Here is a 24,010-nt window from a genome sequence, read left to right on the forward strand (position 1 = left end):
TAGATGGATAGATCTATATCTAGATATATTTATATATCTATAGAGAGAGAGAGATCTCAGTCTCTCTCCCAGAGGTCTATCATTTAAAGACGAGAAGACAAAACTGAGATATGAGTCTGAAATGAGTTTACTTCGGAGGACACCTGTACCAGAGTGCCAAGTCTAGGACAAAAAGGCTTCTCAACAGTTTTTACCCCCAAGCTATAAGACTCCTGAACAGGTAATCAAATGGCTACCCGGACTATTTGCATTGTGTGCCCCAACCCCTCTTTTATGCTGCTGCTACTCTGTTTATCATACATGCATAGTCACTTTAACTATACATTCATGTACATACTACCTCAATCAGCCTGACTAAACAGTGTCTGTATGTAGCCTCGCTACTGTATATAGCCTGTCTTTTTACTGTTGTTTTATTTCTTTACTTACCTATTGTCACCTAACACCTTTTTTGCACTATTGGTTAGAGCCTGTAAGTAAGCATTTCACTGTAAGGTCTACCTACACCTGTTGTATTCGGCGCGCGTGACAAATAAACTTTGATTTGATTTGTGGAAGCCCCACGTCTGGGTCGGGAGGGTTTTTAAGAGGTTTTGATAAGTGTTGTGAGGTAAGAGCCTAGCGCCGCTGGCTGTCTGTTAATGCTTTACCGAGTGGCAGAAGGAGAGCAACAGAGGTCACAGGCTCTTCAAAGGCTGGGGCGCCACCGCTCTCACATTCCACTCATTCCAACGTACTGTGTTAAGGTTGGGCAGCGAGGGGGTTGTTCTCAAGAGGGCCCAACACACACACACACATTGTCTCATGTGCTGCTTGGTGTTGCTGTGGCAACAAAAACAAACGAGGAAAGATTTCCAGTTCAGGGAGAAGGGACACACACACACACACGGAGCTCCAGACTATCTTAGTTATACTGCACCTTGCTACCTTTAACCCCTCCAACACTAGATTACATGGGGAGCAGGTGAGGCTGCAGTGAGGCCCCTCTCTCAAAGGCCTCAATTGTAGTTTGTCATACATGCAAGTCCTTGTCATAAAACATAAATAGCTGTGTGTGTACATGGTTTACTATCTCTATTAAACTAACATCTGATTGTCAAGGTGGCTTGCTTTTCTAAGCAGTTGCTATATGGCCTGCCTCGTATGAGTTTTCCGATTTCCTTCAAATGGTTTTGGGATACTGGCACATTTTCTCTCCTCTCATTCTTGTCTCACCAATTCGACAAGTGCCTCTCCTCACCTCTCACCTCCAAACCCCCGATTTCCCACCTGAATCCAGATGATTGGATAATGACAGGTGTCGAGTGTCTTAATGGCCTTTAGAGCTGGTAAATCTGATTCCCAGTCAGTAACCTGTGAAGAGGCCCTTCCTGTGATCCTCCTCCATTTGTCTCTGTGTGGTTATTTCAATCATCTTGACTGACTAATACAGAGGCTGTTAGGGAGGTGGACTGTGGAACCGGGGCAAGAACTCAAGGTGTTGGAGACTCCCTAAAAAAACACGGCACTTCAATACATCTACGACGGGAATTTTTTATTTAACTAGGCAAGTCAGTTCAGAACAAATTCTTATTTACAACGACGGCCTACCCCAGCCAAACCCCAACCCGGCTGACGCTGGGCCAATTGTGCGTCGCCCTATGGGACTCCAAATCACGGCCGGTTGTGAATACAGCCTGGAATCAAACCAGGGTCTGTAGTGACGCCTCTTGACCGCTGCGCCACTCAGTGACTTTAAGTAGCAGTTTAGGAGAGTATTTTGATAACCCTAATCAAATCATAATCAAGCTTTATTTATATAGCACATTTCAGACATGAATGCAACGCAACGTGCTTCACAGGAAAAAACTTTGATAAATAACAGTGAAAATAAAAACTGAAATATTTACTACACAACAATCACAGGATAAAAACAAAAGTATAACAAAAAACATTTTCTTAACCTAATTCTCTTAACCTGCTACGTTAATTCTCCTAACCTGCTGCGTAAGTTCCCGTAACCTGCTATGAAAAAGTAACTTCCAGTTGTAGCTGAATCGAAGTGGTGTGTTTTCAGGGAATCTCCAAGGTGTTGATGAGAGGGAAATGGACTGTTTTTAAAAAATGACTCAACCTTCACCGGTAATGTTCTGACAGATGTCTAAAGAGATGTTTAATTATCTTGTTAGAACAACGTACCTCCCATGTTGCCAATGACACTCTCAATAGGAAATATGGCCACCGCAACAGCTTTTTTGTGAATCGGCCCCTATTGGAGAACAAGTCTCAACATGTTCAGAGAATTGCAGGACTGCAGGTTAGTTGCTTTTACCTTGCAGGTGTTTGCAGACCTAATTCAAGATCCCCAGACTAGTTTCCCATTTGTCCAAATTGATCATTGTAAACAAAAGCGCTTTTCATGTGTATTTATTTTCTACACAAGGCATTATTTGAATAACAATAGCCGAGCTAGCTACCTGCCAGTGCAGGTTTTGTTTACCAGATAGCTGGATAGCCCTGTGAAAAGCTTCCCTCTTACCTCGGAGGTGACAAATACTAATAAGTATTTTCTTTTAACAATGTGTATTCACCTCAACCATTATAATTTATTAGTTTGCTCAGCTGTGACTTTGTTTTGTTTTGGACCCAAACCAGTAGTTTAGAGTTGTTTATTTCCCCCTCGCCAGCAGTATAATTTGCATGTGATGGCCCTTTCCCAGTGGTGAAGCCATCACCTATGTTCTAGTTATGTTAACTAAGGCCCATCATTGTTTTTGCCCATATTGAAAAGGAATTAGCGTTCATTTCGTGTGTAAATCAGGTGCTGCACCTGAAGTGCATATTATGTACCGCTGCCGACTAGAGAATAATGGATCTCTCTTTATCCCCTGGCTGAATGAAGTGTGGAATATAATATATGAATGTTATGCGTTTATTATGCATGTGCTGAAATATTAAGTAAAAAATGTTGTTTATTCAATATCATATTCTCCCTCTAATATTTATATTAGTTTCTCACTTTTCGGGATGTAATTTGTGTCTGACTGCCCTAAGCAGAGCACTGATTATACAGAATATCCTATTCAAAGCGAGTTGTGATAAATACCTCCTGCCCAGTGATGGGGAAAGAACATTAGCGGTGCCACTGCTGCCATACCATGGGGTGTGTGTGGACTGCAACAAGTGTCTTGACTAGGTGGTATACAGCTATGACCGGAAAGTTACTTTTTCATAGCAGGTTAGGAGAATTTACACGAATTTACACAGCAGGTTGGAACAATTAACATGGCAGGTTAGGAGAATTAGGTTAAAGTTAGTGAAAAACCCCTCTCAACCTGCTACGAAAAGTCACTTCCGGTCGTAGCTGTACTCCATCTAGTCGCATCCGTGATTTCCCCTCCCTTTTCCTGCCTGGCTGCTGTGTATTCGCACCAATAATTGATGCGCTGCGCATACTGTTGATTGTTGGACTGCACCATTCGCCTCGCCGCCGCCGGGGAAAATGTAATCCGAGCTCTACACAGAAACTGGCGTTGTAAAGGCTCTGAAGAGGGCATGGCCCTCCCCTTTCTCCCCTAGCCACTCCTCCCCTTTCTCCCGAGTTGCAACTTCCCCTTTTTTATCATCCCTCTCTCCTTGCTCATTATCCTCGCTCGTGCAGTCCTGTGGAGCAATCGGTAGTGAGAGCCTCCTAGCTACATCGTTCTGTATTTGAATCGTTACTGAGAAAAATCAATCGGTGTGGCACGGACGGAGCTATTCCATACCGAGAAATCTACTACACCTACCGTCAAGCACGCACGCCGGTGACGTGCTCGAGCATGTCCACATCAGAGATTGTCACGGATCTACCCGCGAGCACCCTGCCCTGCTCTCCTTTGCGCTGCGATTCTACCACTCTGACATATTTGGGATTCAACGATTCGCAGTGAAGGAATAGGAAACCACAGCCGGATTACCAAACATGGGTTTCTACGGCACTTTAAAGATGATTTTCTATAAAGTGAGTAGGCTTTCTACGTCTGTATGCATCATCATGCCGCACAATCTTGTTGTCATATCGTTGCGTGATTGACATATTGACCAAGCGCCTGGGAAATAATTTTCTGGCTGTTGCGAATCGAATGGCTGAAAAATGACGCGCGGCTGTATACATCAGCAGATTGTATGGGCAGGCACTGCAGAGGATGAACGGGAACAGCAGGGAAATTATGCGGGGCTCATATCATAGCCGATTTGATTCATAGTTTAGAATGACAGAGATTCATACTGAGCACACCGGTTCTCGTTTTCATTGTTATGACATTCAGTGTACAGGGATGTCGCCAACAGAATAAATAAAGGTTACTTATGAAATACATTGGGTTTTATGCATAGGCCTATTGCGTAATAATTACACGTGAGGTTTGCTGTCGTAGCTTCACATTTTCCCACTGTAATATTTGAGCAATGAGCATTCATTCCTTTACCATGGATTATGCCCGTTGAAAACGCGGTGACCCAGCCTATCTGCCCATCAATTAACTGCACTTGCGTGTCACACTGACCGTGTGAGCAGTGTGTTCCTTTGCATCACGGCATATTAACCAATAGGATACAATGTTACACTATTTACCCGCATAGAGTGCTTTAACATCAGAAGGAATGATTAGACTAGATACTTAGTTTTTGGATGTGTTTATGGAGGATGGAATTTTCCTCCCTTTTTCGCATAGAATATAACCTCCATTTCCAGGTTATAGTGAGCAATATGTTGTTTTTTTTATCATTACTTTTAGGTTAGCTTGTAGCTATTCTGTTTCCTATTCTAAATATTTCCCTTGGTCTGCCTATGTGTTATGCATCAGGCTATTATATATGCAGTTGTGGGCATCTTGTGTTGCCAAGTGACTCACTGCATAGTTACCTGTAGGCTATCTGATTTGTATCTGTTGAATTGCCTGTTGAAGAGAGTATATTCCTTACACTGTAGACTTGCTTGAGGCTTCAAGCACAAATTGTGGGTCACTGTGTCAGGCTGCTGTGTATAAGGCAAAACAACCTTAAGACAGATTTTTATTCATCATAGTATGTCATCCAGAAATGTACGCTAATTGTGGTGGAATGTTTCATAGACTTTGGTGATGAGGTTGAAAGACTGCAAGTCGTTTGCTGCAACCAACATCACAGCGTCTCTTAAAAGCGATTACGGTTTCAAGTGCGCATAACATTGACGAATGCGGTTGCTGATCCGCTTAATAACTTGGCTGTGTGGAAAGCGAGCCCTATGAGAGGCAATCAACCGGTATGAACTGAGCACACCGGAAAATCTGAATAACGTCTGTTACCGGGCAGCGGAACATCCCACACCTCCCGTGTCAGTGTCCACCATCGGTTACCGTTAAACAGTTTCGGCACGTCCTCCCGAAATTACGAAAGGGAACGTGCAGCTGTTGATGATTTAATGTGGATCATATTATGTAAACAAATTGGGTAATCACTTCACATTCATTTGCACAAAATCCAAGGAGGAAAGTGCTGGCTAGTCAAATTGACTGGGCTGCTGGGGTTTGGATGCATTTCAGGTTTTTAATTAGTGGGATTAAAATGTGGACTGTTTTTGTGTTCAGCCGGGCAAGGCGTTTCCCACCTCTATTCGGATAGGATTTAAAATATGATAATGAGCCTTTCTGTTTATTTATTCCATTTCAAGAGGTATCAAGTAGGAGGCTATAATTTCATACCTAAATTATATTTTTCTGTCATTTACTTTGAGCTCCTGTTGTAGCAAATTATTTTCAGTGAGTAGCCGACTCTTCCTCTCATTTCGTATTCTCTCACATTCAATCGACTATTCTACAGAGTCGTATAATTTCATGCCTAGATGCTCTTTCTCTGCCAACCACTTAGCTGCTGTTATAGGGAGCGTGTTCTACTCTGAAGGGAAGTTAGTGCTCAGTGTTGTCTTGTAAGAATTGTCTGTTTTAACCCCCCACAGGCACAGAGGGGGAGACTGGCTGCTTTTTCAAAGACTAATAGAAAATCCAGTTTGACTTTAATTTCTCTGAAAGCAATAGGTCCCTTTGCTNGATAGGATTTAAAATATGATAATGAGCCTTTCTGTTTATTTATTCCATTTCAAGAGGTATCAAGTAGGAGGCTATAATTTCATACCTAAATTATATTTTTCTGCCATTCACTGTGAGCTCCTGTTGTAGCAAATTCTTCTCAGTGAGTAGCCGACTCTTCCTCTCATTTCATATTCTCTCACATTCAATCGACTATTCTACAGAGTCGTATAATTTCATGCCTAGATGCTCTTTCTCTGCCATCCTCTTAGCTGCTGTTATAGGGAGCGTGTTCTACTCTGAAGCGAAGGTAGTGCTCAGTGTTGTAAGAATTGTCTGTTTTAATTGTCTGTTTTCACAGGCACAGAGGGGGAGACTGGCTGCTTTTTCAAAGACTAATAGAAAATCCAGTTTGACTTTAATTTCTCTGAAAGCAATAGGTCCCTTTGCTATCTGTTCCGTGCAAATGGATATTACTGGAATGGATGCCCCATCTCTTTCTAGTTATGTCCCAATTCTATTTGTTTCTCCAATGGAGATCTTGAAATGATTTCATGGCCGCTTGACATGGTAATTGAATAACTGTGGCGTGCACGGAGAACATTGTTCCAATTAGTTATTTTTTCATAAGGTCTACATTTCAATGAGTAATAACACATTACAGTTGGTTTATCTGTCTTTTCAGACCGACGGGGAGCTAATCTTTATTTTGTCTATGATAAACTGGTTACCAACATATTTAGTCAAAATAAATGTTTTGTCATACCCGTGGTATATGGTCTGATATACCACTGCTGTCAGCCAATCAGCCTTCATTCACCACCCAGTTTATAATAAGTGAATGATTTCCTCAGATCTTACGACGTACGCTTTCATTCTCTCGCTGCTTTTCAAAATGTCCTTATCTCTCTATCCAGCTCTCCTCCTCCTCCTTCTCACAGTTAGGGAGGTCAGAGGTGTGAGACAGAGTGACTGATTAGTAGCTGTCTACAAACAACATTCTCCGTCTCGTCTTGGGTTACCTTTTCCCACGGCTGAAACACAAGAGACTGGTGGTTGCACTCTAATGTGTTTTCAACGCCTGCACTTGGGAGATTCCCTCGTCAGCCACCACCCCCTGTACCCCACACACACACACGCGCGCGCGCACACACACACACCCCTACTCTCCCTAGTACTTGAACTGCCATTGCAGTGAGGTAATTCCTTGGAGAACAAGGGATTGGGGTTGAGAATGAATCCTTTAACAAGCAGAGAATATCTTATAAAAACCCAACCGCTTCCTCGAGAGAGAAAATATTTTAACTAGATGGAAAGCACATTGATGAATCTTCCGTTCTTCACCAACATTTGAAATGTTGTTATTCTAGAATGATTTTATTCTACCATTTCTCTTCCAGAATCCCTTTTCATTGCCTTCTCTGCAGTGCATCCCATCAATCTCTTTTCAATGATTCTGATTCATTTATTGTCTCCTCTTACGTAGGTGTGTTCTGTCTCTCAGGGAGATGGCTTTCATATGTTTGATCAGTTCTTGACCTGACCCGACTGTCTCGTCATCGCGCTGTGAACCATCCCAGTACGGGGCCCCTAATCAAAACCCAGCCAGCTCTTCACAAGAAAGAGGAACCAGAACCGCTTCCCTCAACTCAGTCAGTCCACCACACACACACTGCGCCAAATGATCTGGTGGAAATTCAACTCTAATCAATAGTCTTTGATATCAGTATCGAAGGTTGGTCCTCCAATCAACTAGGCTACATCCCCAGCTGTCAAATAATAGGGTGTTGGGTAGAAGTTAAACGATCGTTTAAAGTAGGCCTCCCCATACAGACCTCATTGCAGTTCTATAGCCACATTGCAGGCTAGTCTATATTATCTATTTTTCTGTGGCTCCAGAATTGGCAACAAATGAAATATTTTGCATTCTGAACTTGTCCTTGACGTAGTTTCTGTCCGTCTCAGTGCATCTAGCTAGTGTTCCATGCATGTGTGAGTCCCGGCGGTCAGAGTGTAGTGATATGAATAGTTAATAGTTCATCTTGGTCTGTTATTATAGTCCAGTGTTTGTGGTGGACATTGCGTCTATTTGGGTTAACGTCCCATATAAAATAGGCAAAATCTCTGTTTATGTCATGATGTACCAGTCAGACACTACCAAAGTGGAGTAAAGCAAACACAACAGGAAAGAAAAGGCTTTGTCTTTCGAAACCCCCCGTGCTCTTTCCTAACCGGGCGTTCAATTCACCAGGTGCATAAAAATCAATTTGAGACCTCACTGTACAAGTACATCCCCCAAAATAGTTTTATTCAAATGTAATTTTGGCCTCGGTGTGTGAGTGGACACTGAGGCCTTTTTGTTTTCTCCTGTTTAGATGGTCAGTGTCCAGGCTCTAACTATGCACCCACTGAGGCAGGAGAGGGTGTGTGGGGTTTCCCTTGAACCACCCGTGTATAAATCAGGCTATTCTAATCAAGGTATTCTTACTGGCGAAGGGTGCAGTCATTGCCCGTCCCATAGCATATAGCTGCTCCCAAATGATTGTTTCAGTGAGTGTGTCTGTGTGTGTTCGTGTCCCCCGCTCTTTTTTGGAATCCCCCACGCCTGTCAGAGGCTCTCAGTATGGAATGCAACCTATTGGAGTGAAGCTCATCAGTGTAAAAAACTACCACACCTCAGCCCTGCCTTTTCATTGGCTTTGGCCTAATAAAAATAAATCATGTCTTTTCAGTTAGAGCCAACCTCTACCACACCTCACCTTGTTCTTTCTCTCAGCTAGAGCCAGCCTAGCCTGTGTTATGCAGCGCCATCATCTGCATTGAGAATGACTGAAACTTCAAAATTCTTTGTCTTTTTGTCTATAGGCTGAATAAGTAGGGAACCTTCGGCTTCTTGCTCATAATTTACGTTTGCTCACGTGGAAATGGTTGGTTCACGTGGAAATGGTTGGTTCCCGTGGCAAGGCAAGAGAACTATATCTGCATTTTGTTTTATTCTTGTGAGGCTGTGTGAACAAAAAGAACTACAGTTGTGTTCAAATCATTTTCTGAAGTAAACAGTCAGTGCTTTCCTGCTGTGAGCCTCAAAAGCATTCAAGTCAGCGTTTGTTTGCAGTACCAGTTATTCAACAACAAAATCGTTCTTTCCCTGTTCTCAAAGTGAGGCGCTGCTTCGTTCTACTCAGGAGTACAGCTTGTAAATGTTAATGGCAGAGATGACTCATATCTTCTGTCTTTGAGGAGAAGTAATCTGGAGAGTGAGGCAGCAATTATCATTTACACTCTAGCCAGGTCTCATCTTTCACCAAATGCTAGGTTGCTGCAGGGAGGTTTTTTAGTTTTGGGCCCTGTCATTATTTTCTTATAGAGGGGTGCAAGAACGAAGGAACGTGCGCACGCACACAAGGGTGTACATCTGTGGTGTCTGTCTGTGGTGTCTGTCTCGCTCTACTGCCTCCTAACATCTCTTCTCCTTTCTCTCCTTTCACCTCTTTTGTTTTGCAGATGAAGAGGAAGTTGGACCATGGCCCAGAGGTCCGATCCTTCCCTTCAGGAAAAAAGCCCTGCAAAGGCTCCGAGTATCCAAGGTAAAGCCCCCCCCCCCCCCCCGTACCTACCTCGACCTACCCTGTTATCCAGTATCCAAGGTGAAGAACCAACCCCCTGTTCCCACCTTCCTACCAGTTAACCAATAGATTTAGCCTTCCTACCCAGTAGACCAGCAATGCAAATGGTAAAGAAACCCTGACCCATTTGTGTTGTATCACAGACAGGATCCAGCAGGCAGCCCCAGTTGTCCCTGTAAGTCAGAATATGATGTGGTTATTCACACTAAGACATAATCCTCATWAGAAGTGCTCACCGCAGCGTGTTCTTTSCCCATTAAAGTGTACTTCATGCCTTCCTGAGGATCCTGACTAAGCACTGCTGCCTCACTCATTGGCASCACTGTGCTGCTTCTGCAGCCTTGTAATTGCCACACGTTGGTCTAGCTCTCAATCCCATTAAAAATAAACCCATTATGAAACAGACCTCACTCTCTTACCACATACTTCTGTCGCTAAGCAGAACGGCGTGAGGAACTGCTGAATGGTTGGTTTGGCATTTGGCTAGTACCGAATGAGCGCATGCCTAGTGGCTTCCCTTTGGGGGGGGGGGGGGTTGACATTGAACTTATTTCTTTGGAACTATGTGCACTTTGAAGTCTCAGGGCGAGAGGTGCGCATTGATAGAAATCCCCCTAAGATTCACATTCCAGAATTGCTCTGCACCTCAATAGCAGTTCTCTTTCCCCTAAATCAAGTCGATTTCAAATCTTTTTAGTTGAATAAAAACAAGTTAGTAACCCAAACCAAATTGAATCAAGCTTGTGTACAGATGCATTTAGTTGATTAATGATGATGGAAACATGTGAATAAACAGCTGGTTTCAGTTCCAGAGAAACACTCTGGAAGAGAGCAGGTTCATATTTATTCATGCACGGCGTACTGAAACATTTAGCAACGGAACATTTGATTGAACGTTTCTTAATTGACGTTCAGGTAGTACCTTCCCGTTTCGTGCCTAGTGAATGCGAACTTGGTTTCAGTTCAATTCCAGAGAAACTGTTACGTTGAGAAGAGAGCAGGGTGTATTCACTAGGAAGCAAACTAAATCAAACGGGTAGGAACCTACCTGAATTTGCCCAATAGATCACTCTGTTTGCGTTGCAAAATGGTTTGCTACGGTGTGCACTAATGAATACACCCCAGCTATAGAAACCCAGTTAATCTCCTCTTGGCAGAGACCCAGGGTTGTTTCTCTCATTAGTATCTGTTGTTTGCTTCTCCATCCAACTTTTGTACTCCTTCTCACTGCTATTGTAATTAGTGAGCGGAGCGGAAGATAACTGCAGAAGCTGATAGTGCTGCAGCACCTGCACTTTGCCCGCTTTTGAAACTATTCATAATGTCCTCCGTGTTCCTCGCTATCAATATAACCCTCGTGCTTCTCCTCAGAAGAACAGGAGAAATAGTTTTTCTTCAGTATAGTGTCTGGGTATCTTTTTCTCATGATTTTTTTTCCTTTTTTTTTTCACGTTCTTACTCTCTCCCTCCCCATCTCTCCATATTTCTCCCCACAGTGCTACAGGGCTGGTCCCCTACCCAGCCACCCCCACCACGTTTGGGCACATCAGGACAGCTAACGGTCAGGGGCAGCAGAGGCGGCGTATCACCTCCATCCCTTCTCCCACAGGTCTCCAGGAATGGCTCCGGACATTTCAGGTGAGATAGTTCCCACTTTCCACCTCCAATGTCTTCCTGTCACGTCCATCCTCCCCTTCCTAGTGGCCATTTCAGGTGAGTTAGTTCCCACCCCCTAGCTCTCAGTTCCTAATTGGCCTCTGCTCCCTGAGGAGTGATGGTTCTAACTAAGTAGCTAATTAAGTAGGTAATTCCTAGTTCCTCCAGAGTTCCTCCCAACTCCTTTGTTACATACGTCTTCCCCCCTCCCTTGGGTGTCTTCCTTCGGAGCCCTGGAGCGAGAGAGCTCATCAAAAAGCTGATGTTGCGCCCAATCAATGTTTCCTCAAGCCTTGAAGGTAATTGCTGCCTTGATGTTTTGGCCCTCACATTACCATATGCACTGTAGCATGGGATAGGAATTAGCCTACCTGTTTAGAATACAGGCTCCAATATTGTATTTGTGCAGCCAACGCCCGATGTGTACTATGTCAACAGTTGAACAGATGTGATCTTTGTTCAGGTAATCCTTTCAAAGCCACATAGTATTTTAGGCCAGTCAGCTTCGTATGACATATTAGCCTATGGTCGAGTTCTAACGTCACAGCCAATAGTCAATAGAGAAATCCTTTTGTCTTTCAGTTACTTCCTGTAGTGCCCCAGGTCAGAAGGAGTTTATTATATAGGGAATAGGGAATAGGGTGCCATTTCAGGCACGGCCGTAATGTTCCTTCTCTGCTTTTTGATTGGGCAACAAAAGCCTTGTGTTGAGGCAACTACATAATGATGACTAGTGCTCAGACATCTGAGATTTGTTTCCAGCATTTTGTTAATATCAAATTCATCGTCAGTAAGCACCCCTTTTCACCCGAAATGGGAACAATGCTGAGTTTATTTGACTTGGCAACCAACTCGCTGTAATGCTGCTGCCTTCTTCGCTAAAGTTTTTTACAGCAGGCTTCGTGCCTGTATAGACTTTGCCAGTCATAAAGGCCAAATCTTTGGGGAAAGAAATTAGAGCTTTAGCTCTGTCTTCAAAGCATTCTCTGAAGGTAATGGCTGCATAACCGCAACAAAATGTCAAGAAATCTTTTATTCGAACAATGGCAATTAGCTAATAACATTCCTGTCGGCAACATCTTTCTGCTAATATTGCGGTGATTAACTTTCTTCACGTCTCTGTTTGGTGAATAAACCAGTTTACTGGTATTGTGAAATGTAATCCCATCCTGTACCGATTTACAGCCACAGAAGCCAGACTGCAGCATAGAGATGTCAGGCCAAGTTCATTAACAATTGGATGCCTGTAAGTCTTACTTCAGGATGTGAAGATTCCGCAGCTGTTTAGAACAATGTTGCGTTCAAGGTCGGTCTTTTCCGCTCTGTTTACTTCTGCAACAACTACCTCTAAGATCAGTAACCTGTCTCTCCGGGACATGGCACAGCATCAAACAATTCAGTCAGACATCCGTTGTCAAATATTGTAACATTGCATTTATCGCTTAATCGTTCCCAAAAACCACTAATCCTGTGAAATAGCTTGTCCATGTGAGAACTCGCCCTCTGTGTGTGGGTTTTTGACAGAGCGGGAGAGAGAGACTATTGACGTAGTTCACCTGCTATGGCCCCATTTTTGCCTTTCGTCTGACAGCCCGTATTAGACGCAGCTAAACCCACCAACGTGCATTCTGTACATTCTCTTTCCTGTCCTGGCATGCTCAGCCCCTTTGTGCTTCCTGTGGAGTGAGAGAGAAATTCAATGAATCCTCTTTAAGAGGTTTTAAGATGAGTGTAGCCAGAAAATATGCTATCCAAATGTCATAACACTGGAAAGAAACATGGTGTTATGTCGTGTGGTTGAAAGCCAGGGTTGACTGACCCATGCTTTGTAAACAGTGCCTTCATTCGGTGCATTACCCGCCAAGCATAAGCAAGCTTTGTAGCTAGCGGTGTTTCTACCCAGACAGCTAATTCCCAGAGGCATAACCAATGGGTGTTAAGTCGCCTGCCAGCCAGCGCTGAGTAACCACTCAGTAATCCAACCCTTTGCCCTGGTTCGAGGAGTACTGCTTTGAACCCAACCACCAGCACAGCCAGCTCCTCCGGTGGCGTCAGTCTAACTGCCAAATTACAGATGCTTTACATGCCCAATGCTTTCCATCCTCCATGCCTCCCTCCATCCTTCTCTCTTATAATCACTGTGTTACATTTGAGCGCTCTCCCAAAGGAAAACGACGTTGGCCCCAGCATCTAGACACTTGGTCTAGTTACAACTACAGCCCTTGCTAGCTAAGCTCCACAGTTTGGCTTTGAGCTTCAGGCTGTGAGCGGTGCTGAATATTCAGCCAGCAGAAATCCGTCACGGAGCCTAGATAGGTAATAACAGTGCTGATGAAGGCCAGGCGCTTGATGTGGAAATGGCCTTTTAATGTGCCTGTTGCCAGTGTAGTTAGCGGCCAGGTGCCTTGGGCTAACTGGCTTCTGTTGAGGGAATGTGTTATTCACTTGCGTACACATGACCAAAAGTATGTGGACACCTGCTCGTCGAACATTTCATTCCAAAATCATGAGCATTCATATGCAGTTGGTCCCTCCTTCGTTGCTATAACAGCCTCCACTCTTCTGGGGAGGCTTTCCACTAGATGTTGGAACATTGCTGCGGGGACTTGTTTCCATTTAGCCACAACCGCATTCGTGAGGTCGGGCACTGTTGTTGGGTGATTAGGCCCGGCTCGCAGTCGGCGTTCCAATTCATCCCAAAGGTGTTCGATGGGGTTGAGGTCAGGGCTTTGTGCAGGCCAGTCAAATTCTTCCACATCGATCTCGACTAACCATTTCTCTATGGCCCTCTTTGTCTGGCTGAAACAGGAAAGGGCCTTCCCCCAAACTGCCACAAAGCAGGAAGCACAGAATCGTCTAGAATGTCATTGTATGCTGTAGTGTTAAGATTTCCCTTCACTGGAACTAAGGGGCCTAGCCCGAAACCATGAAAAACAGCCCCAGACCATTATTCCTACTCCACCAAACTTTACAGTTGGCACTATGCATTGGGGCAGGTGGTGCTCTCCTGGCATCTTCCAAACCCAGATTCGTCTGTCGGACTGCCAGATAGCGTGATTCATCACTCCAGAGAACACGCTTCCACTGCTCCAGAGTCCAATGGCAGCAAGCTTTACACCACTCCAGCCGACGCTTGGCATTGAGCATGAGGATTTTAGGCTTGTGTGCAGCTGCTCGGCCATGGAAACCCATTTCATGAAGCTCCCGACGAACAGTTCTTGTGCTGACGTTGCTTCCTGAGGCAGTTTGGAACTAGGTAGTGAGTGTTGCAACCAAGGACAGACTATTTTTACACTCTACGTGCTTCATCACTCGGTGGTCCCGTTCTGTGAGCTTGTGTGGCCTACCACTTTGCGGCTATGCCGTTGTTGCTCCTATATGTTTCCAATTCACAATAACAGAACGTACAGTTGACCGAGGCAGCTCTGGCAGGGCAGAAATTTGACGAACTGACTTGTTGGGAAGGTGGCATCCTATGACAGTGTGCCACGTTGTCACAGCTCTTCAGTCAGGTCATTGTACGGCCAGTGTTTGTCTATGGAGATTGCATGGTGTGTGCTCGATTTTATACACCTGTCAGCAACGGGTGTGGCTGAAATAGCCGAATCCATTAATTTGAAGGGGTGTCCATATACTTTTGTATATATAGTGTATGCATTGGCACACAAATATACAGTCTTCTACACCTATGCAAATTGGCTTCAAACACTTTTACATTCCACCACACTTCCAGCAAGCACCCTTGTATGCCAATACAACGCAACACACACTAAAAACAACTACTTTTACAATCAAGTACCATCAACACAACCAACATATAAAGTCCTCTCCATGTACTTCTCTCCTGACCGGTCCTGTGTATTCCACAGCTGGAGTAGTGTACCATCGACACATCCCATCTAACCCTGCTCTCCCTCGTCCTCCTGTGTGTTTTTCAGAGCTGGAGTGGCCCAGAGAAGCTGATGGCGCTGGATGAGTTGATTGACAGCTGTGAGCCCACGCATGTCAAACACATGATGCAGGTCATTGAGCCGCAGTTCCAACGCGACTTCATCTCCCTGCTGCCCAAAGAGGTGACAACCCCTTTATAGCGCTTTCTAACCCCTTCCTCCTCTCTCTCTCTTTCTAACCCCTTCCTCCTCTCTCTCTCTTTCTAACCCCTTCCTCCTCCCTCTCTCTTTCTAAACCCTTTCTCCTCCCTCTCTCTTTTTAACCCCCCCTTCCTGCCTCCCTCTCTTCTTTCTAAACCCTTTCTCCTCTCTCTCTCTTTCTAACCCTTTTCATCCTCCTCTCTCTCTTTCTAAACCCTTCCTCCACCCTCTCCTTTCTTAAAACCCTTCCTCCTCCTCTCTCTCTCTTCTTAACCCTTCCTCCTCCCTCTCTCTTTATCTCTTCTTCTCTCTTTCTACTCTCTTTCTCTCCTCCCGTCTCTCTTTTCCTCCTCTCCCTCTCTCTTTTCCCTCCTCCCTCCTCTCTTTTCTAACCTTTTCTCCTCCCTCTCTCTTTTCCTCTTCCCTCTCTCTTTCTAACCCCTTCCTCCTCTCCTCTCTTCTTTCTAACCCCTTCCTCCTCCCCTCTCTCTCTTTCTAACCCCTTCCTCCTCCCCCTCTCTCTTTCTAACCCCTTCCTCCTCTCCTCTCTCTCTTTCCTAAACCCTCTCTCTCTTTCTAAACCCTCTCTCTCTTTCTAACCCTTCTCCTCCTCTCTCTTTCTAACCCTTCCTTCCCCCTCTCTCTTTCTAACCCCTTCTCCCCCTCTCTCTTCTAACCCTTCCTCCACCCTCTCTCTTTCTAACCCCTTCCTCCTCCCTCTCTCTCTTTCTAACCCTTCCTCCTCCCTCTCTCTCTTTTTCTCTTCCTCCTCCTCTCTCTCTTTCTAACCTTCCTCCTCCTCTCTTCTTTCTAACCTTCCTCCTCCTCTCTCTCTTTCTAAACCCTTCCTCCTCCCTCTCTCTTTCTAAACCCCTTCTCCTCCTCTCTCTCTTCTAACCCCTTCTCCTCCTCTCTCTCTTTTCTAAACCCCTTCTCCTCCCTCTCTCTCTTTTCTAAACCCTTCTCCTCCCTCTTCTCTTTTCTAAACCCCTCCCCTCTCTCTCTTTCTAACCCTTTTCTCCCTCTCTCTCTCTTTCTAAACCTTTCTCCTCCTCTCTCTCTCTTTCTAAACCCTTTCTCCTCCCTCTCTTCTCTTCTTCTAACCCTTTCTCCTCCCTCTCTCTCTCTTTCTAAACCTTTCTCCTCTCTCTCTCTCTTTCTAAACCCTTTCTTCCTCCTCGTCTCTCTTTCTAAACCCTTTCTTCCTCCCTCTCTCTCTTTCTAAACCCTTTCTCCTCACTCTCTCTCTTTCAACCTTTCTCCTCCCTCTCTCTCTTTCTAAACCCTTTCTCCTCCCTCTCTCTCTTTCTAAACCCTTTCTCCTCCCTCTCTCTCTTTCTAAACCCTAAAGAAGTGAGAACCAAAGCCCCCTTACCACCTCTTTAACTCTCCCAACTGCACTCTCCCATCTCCCCATCCATCCATCCATCCCTGTTGCCCAAAGAGCTGAGAACTGAAAGCTCCCTGAGCTGTCTTCTTATCTCCACTTAACTCATTGGAAATAGCCTTAATGGCACCTTTCGGTGGGTGTGTCACCCTTCGCTCAAACTGAGGACTAATAACACCGGGCCAATGTGTCTCTGTTCGGGACTCTATGCTCTCAGGGGATCTATCTTAAACAGCCTCCTGTCACTCCTCAGAGAGGTCCTTATCAGAGTGACTGTCTGTCTGGCTCCTGTCTGTCAGGTGTGAGGGAGGTCTGGGAGGGGAGGGGGAGAGAAAGGCAAGGTGTGGAWTCGTCTGTAATGGGGGGAGGGAGTGAGTGAAGGGAGATGTGTGGGAAGTAGTCTGTAATGTTCCATAATGGTCTAAATAGCCTCCCCTCAGCTTGCTCCAGTGGCCAAGCCCCTTCAGAAGGTGTTTGTTTAATAGAGGTTGGAGCATGAGGAAACCGGTCTTGCTCCCTCTCACTGTTACCTTGTTTCTTCCCGTTTAGCTGTTTCTGCTTTGCTTCCCATTTTTTCTCTCCTCTCTCTCTTTTCTCCTTCTGTCTTTTCTTCTCTCTTTTCTCCTTCTCTCACTCTTCTCTTTTTTCTCGCTCTCTTTTTCTCTCTCTCGCTCTTTTTCTCTCTCTCTCGCTCTTTTTCTCTCTCGCTGTCTCTCAGGCTGGAGTGTGATAGGTTGTGGTAGGCACTAGGCCGAGTAGAGAAGCTCCAACAGACCAAACCCTGGGGGCAGTTCAGTGATATCCATATATGGATGAGACAGAGACATGTAGTAAGATGAAGACACCCTGTAGTACCCTGTTATGTAACCAACTCAATACACAATCAGTGGTTCGGCTGTGCTGCATCGATGAAACACTTTCAAACGCTCTCAATTGCTCTGGATCGTCAATAATGGCTTGGGGATGAGGTGTGTTTGAGTTGTAGCGCACTGCTATTGAATTATAGAGCCCTGGTATTTTAGGAGGTGTGGGGTTGGTCAACTAGACCCAGACCACCCACTCTACCACGGCAACGCCCTTACGCTGTAAAATAACTTTCTCTCTCTCCTTCCCTCCATCCTTCCTCTCCTCTGTCAGTTGGCCCTGTACGTGCTGTCGTTCCTTGAGCCCAAGGACCTGCTGCAGGCCGCTCAGACCTGTCGTTACTGGCGGATCCTGGCTGAGGACAACCTCCTCTGGAGGGAGAAGTGCCGGGAAGAGGGTCAGTCTAGTCGCACTTAGCCAATAGGAATCACTGAACCGGTATACGGGCATGACGGGCACAAGTACTGGCCGAAAGGAACATGCTGCAGTAGTTTCAGACCATGATTGACACCAGCATTGGCCAATATGATCCATCTTGAACAATGGTCAGACTAGATTGACAATGGCCTGAGCAAACGGTAGATATTCTGCTTTCTGACACAGTCTCGGACTGACACTGCTCCTCTCCTCTCATCTCTTCACAAGCAGGCATTGATGAGCCTCTAGCCTTCAAGAAGAGGAAAATCACCAAGCCGGGCTTCACCCACAGCCCCTGGAAGTGTGCGTACATCAGGCAGCATAGGATAGACACCAACTGGAGGAGAGGAGACCTCCGATCACCCAAGGTAGACATTTTGTCTTTGCTTCCCCTTATTCTCAACATTTTATATAATTAAGCAATAAGGCACCTCGGGGGTTTGTGGTATACGGCCAATATACCACGGCTAAGGGCTGTTCTTAAGCACAACGCAACGCGGAGTGCCTGGATACAGCCCTTAGCCGTTGTATATTGGCCGTATACCACAAACCCCCGAGGTGTCTTATTGCTATTATAAACTGATTACCAATGTAAAAATGCATGTTTTGTCATACCCGTGGTATGCAGTCTGATATGCCACAGCTGTCAGCCAATCAACATTTAGGGCTCAAACCACCCAGTTTATAATATAGATCATTTTATTTGCGTTCATCATTAGCCCACAGTATTTAATTCTCCTTCAGTTCTCAACTTTGGAGTTGATGTTTTTTTTTATAAAACTTAGAATCTAAAGCCTTTCTTTGTTCCTTATTAGACGGTTTCATTATATCTTAACACTCCCTTGAGACTCGTATGGATTTTATATAAAGCGGCTTTGAATTAGATCAGGCGTCCAAGTCGATAAGGCTCTTATGCTGGGTTTTATTGGAAGCCATAGGTGGGTCAGTTCTCAACCTCTCCTAAAGAAGATTTAGTTAATGGCAGTTCCTATAGATCGTTTTTTTTATGGTAGTTCTTCTCTAGAGCTCGACATGACCTCAATTCTACTTGTACATCAAACTGCTGTTTCTCTCCTGTTTTCAGAGTTTAAATTGAGCTTGACGAGCAAGGGAGAGTAATATGCCTCGTATGGCTAATTTCGCTCATTTCAAAAAGCCCTCAGGTCCTCTTGTGACTGTAGAAGGAGTGGCTGACGTAACCGTGGTTACCCCGCTTGCTCTTCACACTCCCCTGCGTCCGTCTGTAACGCGCTCTGTCATTTGCCGAGTCGGCAGTTCTGTGACCCCCCCCCCCCCCCGTGTCCGTCAGCTGAGTTTACACACACATACACTCACAAGTCATTTTGAACGGGGGTCTCTGTACACCTGCAAAGCGCCTTCGTGACATTTACCTCGAGTCTTTGATGTCTGGAGAAATACAGTCTTGTCATTGTTCCTGTTTGGTTCTTGACATTTTATCTTATTCTCCTTCACTCCATCCTCTCCTTCTCCGCTGTATCCATCTCTCTTCCCGTTCTCTCCTCTCCATCCCTCCCTCCCTGTCATCCATCTCTCTCTCCTTCCCTCCCTCCCTCCTCTCCATCCCTCCATTCTCTCTAGGTGCTTAAGGGTCATGATGACCATGTCATCACCTGCCTCCAGTTCTGTGGTAACCGCATCGTCAGCGGCTCTGATGACAACTCGCTCAAGGTCTGGTCGGCTGTCACAGGAAAGGTAAGACTGTCACTCATCCCTCGCTCTCCAACCCCCATGTTGAAGCTAGTCCAAACCTTTTTGACTACAGAATGTAGAAAATCGCCGTTGTCTCAGTTGTAGACTGGTATGGTACTGGTATGTAGATTGGTATGGTTTGGTTCTGGGGATTATGAATAGGAGTTTAAAAAGTGATCGTGTCTCATTGGTTGTTCCATCCCACTGCATCTCAGTGTTATATGGAATGCATACGCATAGTAATGAGTTCCTATTCTGAAGGAACTCATTACAGCTCGTGTATTTCTCATTACCGTCTCATTGATCAGTAATGAAGCATGTTAGCAGGAAGTCAATCCACATGCTATGGCAGCTCTTTAAATGACTTGGTGTGTCTTCACTCAATACCTCAGATTCACGATCAAGGGTTTGTATTGATTTTTGCATTTAAGGTTTACTCAAATGCATAGGCTACAGCATACTGGAGATTTTACACAAATGATACCGCTTGACGCTCCAGAATCTCCCTGAGACCCTGACCAGATTGCAATTGATTAGTGACATCATTCAACATTGGCACATAACACCACCTGWCRTYCAATACTGCAGCYTATTGTCTGGAATCCATTTTGTTCTCTCTTCCTCCTCCTGCATTTAGGTTTTGTCCCAAATGTCACCCTATTCTCTATGTAGTGCACTACTTTTGACCAGACACCTATGGGCCCTGGTCAAAAGTAGTGCACTACATAGGGGACAGGGTACCATTGGAGATTGAGCCTTAGCCATTGTGCGGAGAGCCAGTGAAAGATCTGTGTCGTCAGACAGGCGAGGGAGGGGCTGTTGGTATTCATGACTGCGACTGATGCGGTGACACGGGCCTTGTGTTGCTGGTTTATAGGGTCTACTAAAATGGTGGCGTTGGTGTGGGCCTCGCTGAGAGAGGGAGAGCAAGCGGGTAGGGAGGCTCAGGGAGTATTGTAAATCACCTCTTCCCTGGTCTTCGCCAACTCCATTTTCACTGGAGCGCTTAATGAAATTTCTCCTTTAGGACAAAGCTCTCTGGCTTTTTAAAGTGCAAGGAGAACGACTAAAGGGAAGGAACAACACGTTTCAGACGTGGTTCTATCCTTGCATGGAAAATTACAAATACACTCTGAATGCGTCAGTGGTGCCCAGGTGCATGAAACACTGAAGCACTGAAACAAGAAGCAGCATCGTGTCTCATAGCAGAAAATCTTCCTCCCTTTTGATTGAATTGGGCACTCAGCCAAGCAGTGATTATACAGTCTGTCGGTCTCTCTCAGCGTTGTGCTGATGTGAACAGATCAGTACCAAGGGCATCTGATAGTGAAGCCATGCGGATTGTCTCTCTTCCCACCACCACCATTAGGGTAATGTCCATCCGGATGACTTGTAACTCTCAGGTTAGTGCTGCAGTGACTTGCTCACACCATGCTGTGAAGACAGAGGTCAGAACAGGTGTGTGCGTGATTAGTCARCGTAACCCAGCAGGCTGGCCCGAGGCCATTCTTTTCCCACGTCCCACGATGCACCTGGGCTGGATCCACAAACACTGCCCCCACCCCTCCCTCCCTGCCGTGTGGTTGGTTGCRTTTTATGCCCCAACCAGCTGTTCCTGTGCCAGATTTGTTCATTTCATTATGACAGTCGAGGTGAGAGCTGTAGAAAGGTCAGCTGATCCTAAATCAGTTTGGAAGAATCTAGAGACCATCTTCGCCTGGGCCAGATTAGTTAGTTTGCTCTTGTTTGTTGAAGTCAGGACTGAAGCAATTTGAGCTGATCCTAGATCAGTCGTTAAAACCGCTGGTGGATAGATCTCCATTGCAAGAAGAGGAAAAAACAGATTTCCTTTATTCACTCTCTCTTTTGCTCTCTCGCGCTCTCTCTTTTGCTCTCTCGCGCTCTCTCTTTTGCTCTCTCGCGCTCTCTCTTTTGCTCTCTCGCGCTCTCTCGGACTCTTTGCTCTCGCGCTCTCTCTTGCCCTTATATTCACCATCAATCATCCCTCGCCGTGACAAGCCAGGCTTGTTTTGACCTGACCCCAGGATGACCCCTGCCAGGGAATAGTCCAGTGCTGCTACCGCATTCTTCTTCTGCATCCTGCTTCTGTTTCAACAGCAATAGACATAATGTCTGCCTGGCTGCCAGACAGGACTGTAGCTTCTCTCGCTCTTTCTCTTTCTTTGCAGATTGTCTGACCTGGGTTGTGGGTGTTCTTATTTATTCTTACGTGTGTATCCTGTGTGTGTGTGTGTGTGTGTGTGGGAGTACGTGTGGGGTACGTGTGTGTGTGTGCGTGTGTGTGTGGTGTGTGGGTGTGTGTGTGTGTGTGTGTTGGTGTGTGTGTGTGTGTGTGGGGTGTGTTTGTGTGTAGTTGATAGTGTGGGTGTTGTTGTGTGGGAGTCCTGTGTGGGTTGTGTGTGGAGTACTACATGTGTGTGTGTGTTGCGTGTGTGTGGTGTGGAAAGTTGTGTGTGTCTGTTGTTCTGCTCTTCGGGGCCTAGTCGTTCCATCTTCCAAATCCCAGCTTAAGTGCGTAAACTCAGCCTCACCAGGAGCCTCAGGGAAGCCTATTCCTACCAGCTTTCAGCAGCTAACATCCAGACTAAGGCTTATTCACCGCTGATCATATAGGAGATGGAGAGAAACCCACGCTTCAAAATAGGACCTTGAAAGACATGCATTTCAGTCTTTCAAGTGATGTATCAATGCCAGGTTCTACTGTGAGGCTAAGGTTTCGCTCTGACATTGTTGTTTTTGGGCAAATGATATGTCTAGAGGCAATGTTGACTCCCTCTCTAGACTGGCCTCCATGTCCGTCTGAAGCATCTACTCCAATTGATTTTTATATTTTTTAGTTCTGTTGTTCCTTCAGCTGCGTGCCCACACGGTTACTTTCCGGATCTCTTTGTGTGTTGGGGCCGCTTTTATTTGGTAAGATGAGCTGGCACAGACAGGAATGTCATACCTAGAGTGCTTTGAATTCCTCTGTCCCAAAAGAATGTGCAGTCTGAATATACTTCATTATCCCAGCCACTGGGATCTACAGGACCAAGTCTGTGTCCAAAATGGCACCCTATTCCGTATATAGTGCTACTACTTGGCGAGGGTTCTGTCCCTGACCGGTAGAGAGGGAGTAGTCGAGTGAATGAAATATTCTGCTGAACATGTTCTAATGTAGAGAACAAACGCAGTGCAAAGCCTACTGTTTAGAACTCATGTTATGGACCTCTATTCCTTTTATGCGCATGTTCAGTCCCCCAGTTGCATTTCTCAAAGTAGCACCTGGCATTGATACATCACTTGGAACAAAGACACGTGTCTGGTGCTGTAATGTCCCATAGAGACATCATATAAGTGGCTCTTCCACTGTAGGTGAATTTAGCCTTTCATGTCGACAATGAAAGATTCCGTCATTATCTAAGACTAGGATTGTTATTCTGTCTTTAGATACCAGAGGTTTCTCTCACTCCGTCAGTACTATCATACAGTATGGGAGTGAATAGACACCCCACTGTGAGCAATCAAGAACATGATTGCACGGCAGATTACTCTACAAACTCTTCTTGACTCATCTCCTTGAGAGACTGGCTTGCGTCCCAAATGGCACCCTATGCCTTATAGTGCACTCTTTTGACCAGGGCCCACAGTAGCACTATAATAGGGCATAGGGTGCATTTGTTGAAGCACAACCTGGAATTCCGCATTGCTCCGCGGTTATAGGATAACAGGACGCCATTGAGTTCTGTTAAACCGTTTGCTTGAGACTGAAGAAGAAGGAGGCTTCCTTCCGGCGCCGAAAGAGATGGCCGCTCGCTTCGCGCTTCCTTGGAAAATATGCAGTATTTTGTTTTTTTATGTTTTATTCTTTACATCGGGGTACCACCCAGGTAATCTTTAGGTTTCATTACATACAGTCGGAGGAACTACTGAATATACGATTAACGTCAACTCATCATCGTTTCTACCAGGAATATGACTTCCCGACAACGGATCCAGTGTTTTGCCTTCCCCAATACAAGGATCTGATCCCAGCCGGCGACCCTGTGCGACGCCGAAAAAGGGCAAACGAGGCGTGCTCGTGGTCAGCTTTCGAAGACGGCCACATCCTGCTCCACTCCTAGCATACTACTCGCCAATGTCCAGTCTCTTGACAATAAGGTTGACGAAATCCGAGCACGGGGTAGCATTCCAGAGAGACATCAGGGATTGCAACGTCTCGTGCTTCGAACG

General features: G+C 45.4%; 1 protein-coding gene across 2 annotated transcripts in view; it reads left to right on the forward strand.

Annotated features, from left to right (window-relative positions):
- Positions 1-24,010, forward strand: part of fbxw7 (F-box and WD repeat domain containing 7) — a 191,222-nt gene that overhangs the window by 137,169 nt on the left and 30,043 nt on the right. The window contains exons 1-7 of one of the 2 annotated variants that reach the window (XM_024138725.2): positions 3,618-3,982; positions 9,531-9,613; positions 11,149-11,290; positions 15,247-15,381; positions 17,924-18,047; positions 18,299-18,435; positions 19,667-19,780. In XM_024138725.2, the coding sequence (XP_023994493.1) occupies positions 3,944-3,982; positions 9,531-9,613; positions 11,149-11,290; positions 15,247-15,381; positions 17,924-18,047; positions 18,299-18,435; positions 19,667-19,780 (774 nt within the window). In that variant the 5' untranslated portion in view covers positions 3,618-3,943. Of the gene's footprint in view, positions 1-3,617; positions 3,983-9,530; positions 9,614-11,148; positions 11,291-15,246; positions 15,382-17,923; positions 18,048-18,298; positions 18,436-19,666; positions 19,781-24,010 lie in introns of those variants that run through there. The other variant, XM_070439320.1, reaches the window with a different exon arrangement.

This window comes from Salvelinus sp. IW2-2015, unplaced genomic scaffold (genome assembly GCF_002910315.2).
Source record: "Salvelinus sp. IW2-2015 unplaced genomic scaffold, ASM291031v2 Un_scaffold1559, whole genome shotgun sequence".
Taxonomy (NCBI): Eukaryota; Metazoa; Chordata; class Actinopteri; order Salmoniformes; family Salmonidae; genus Salvelinus; species Salvelinus sp. IW2-2015.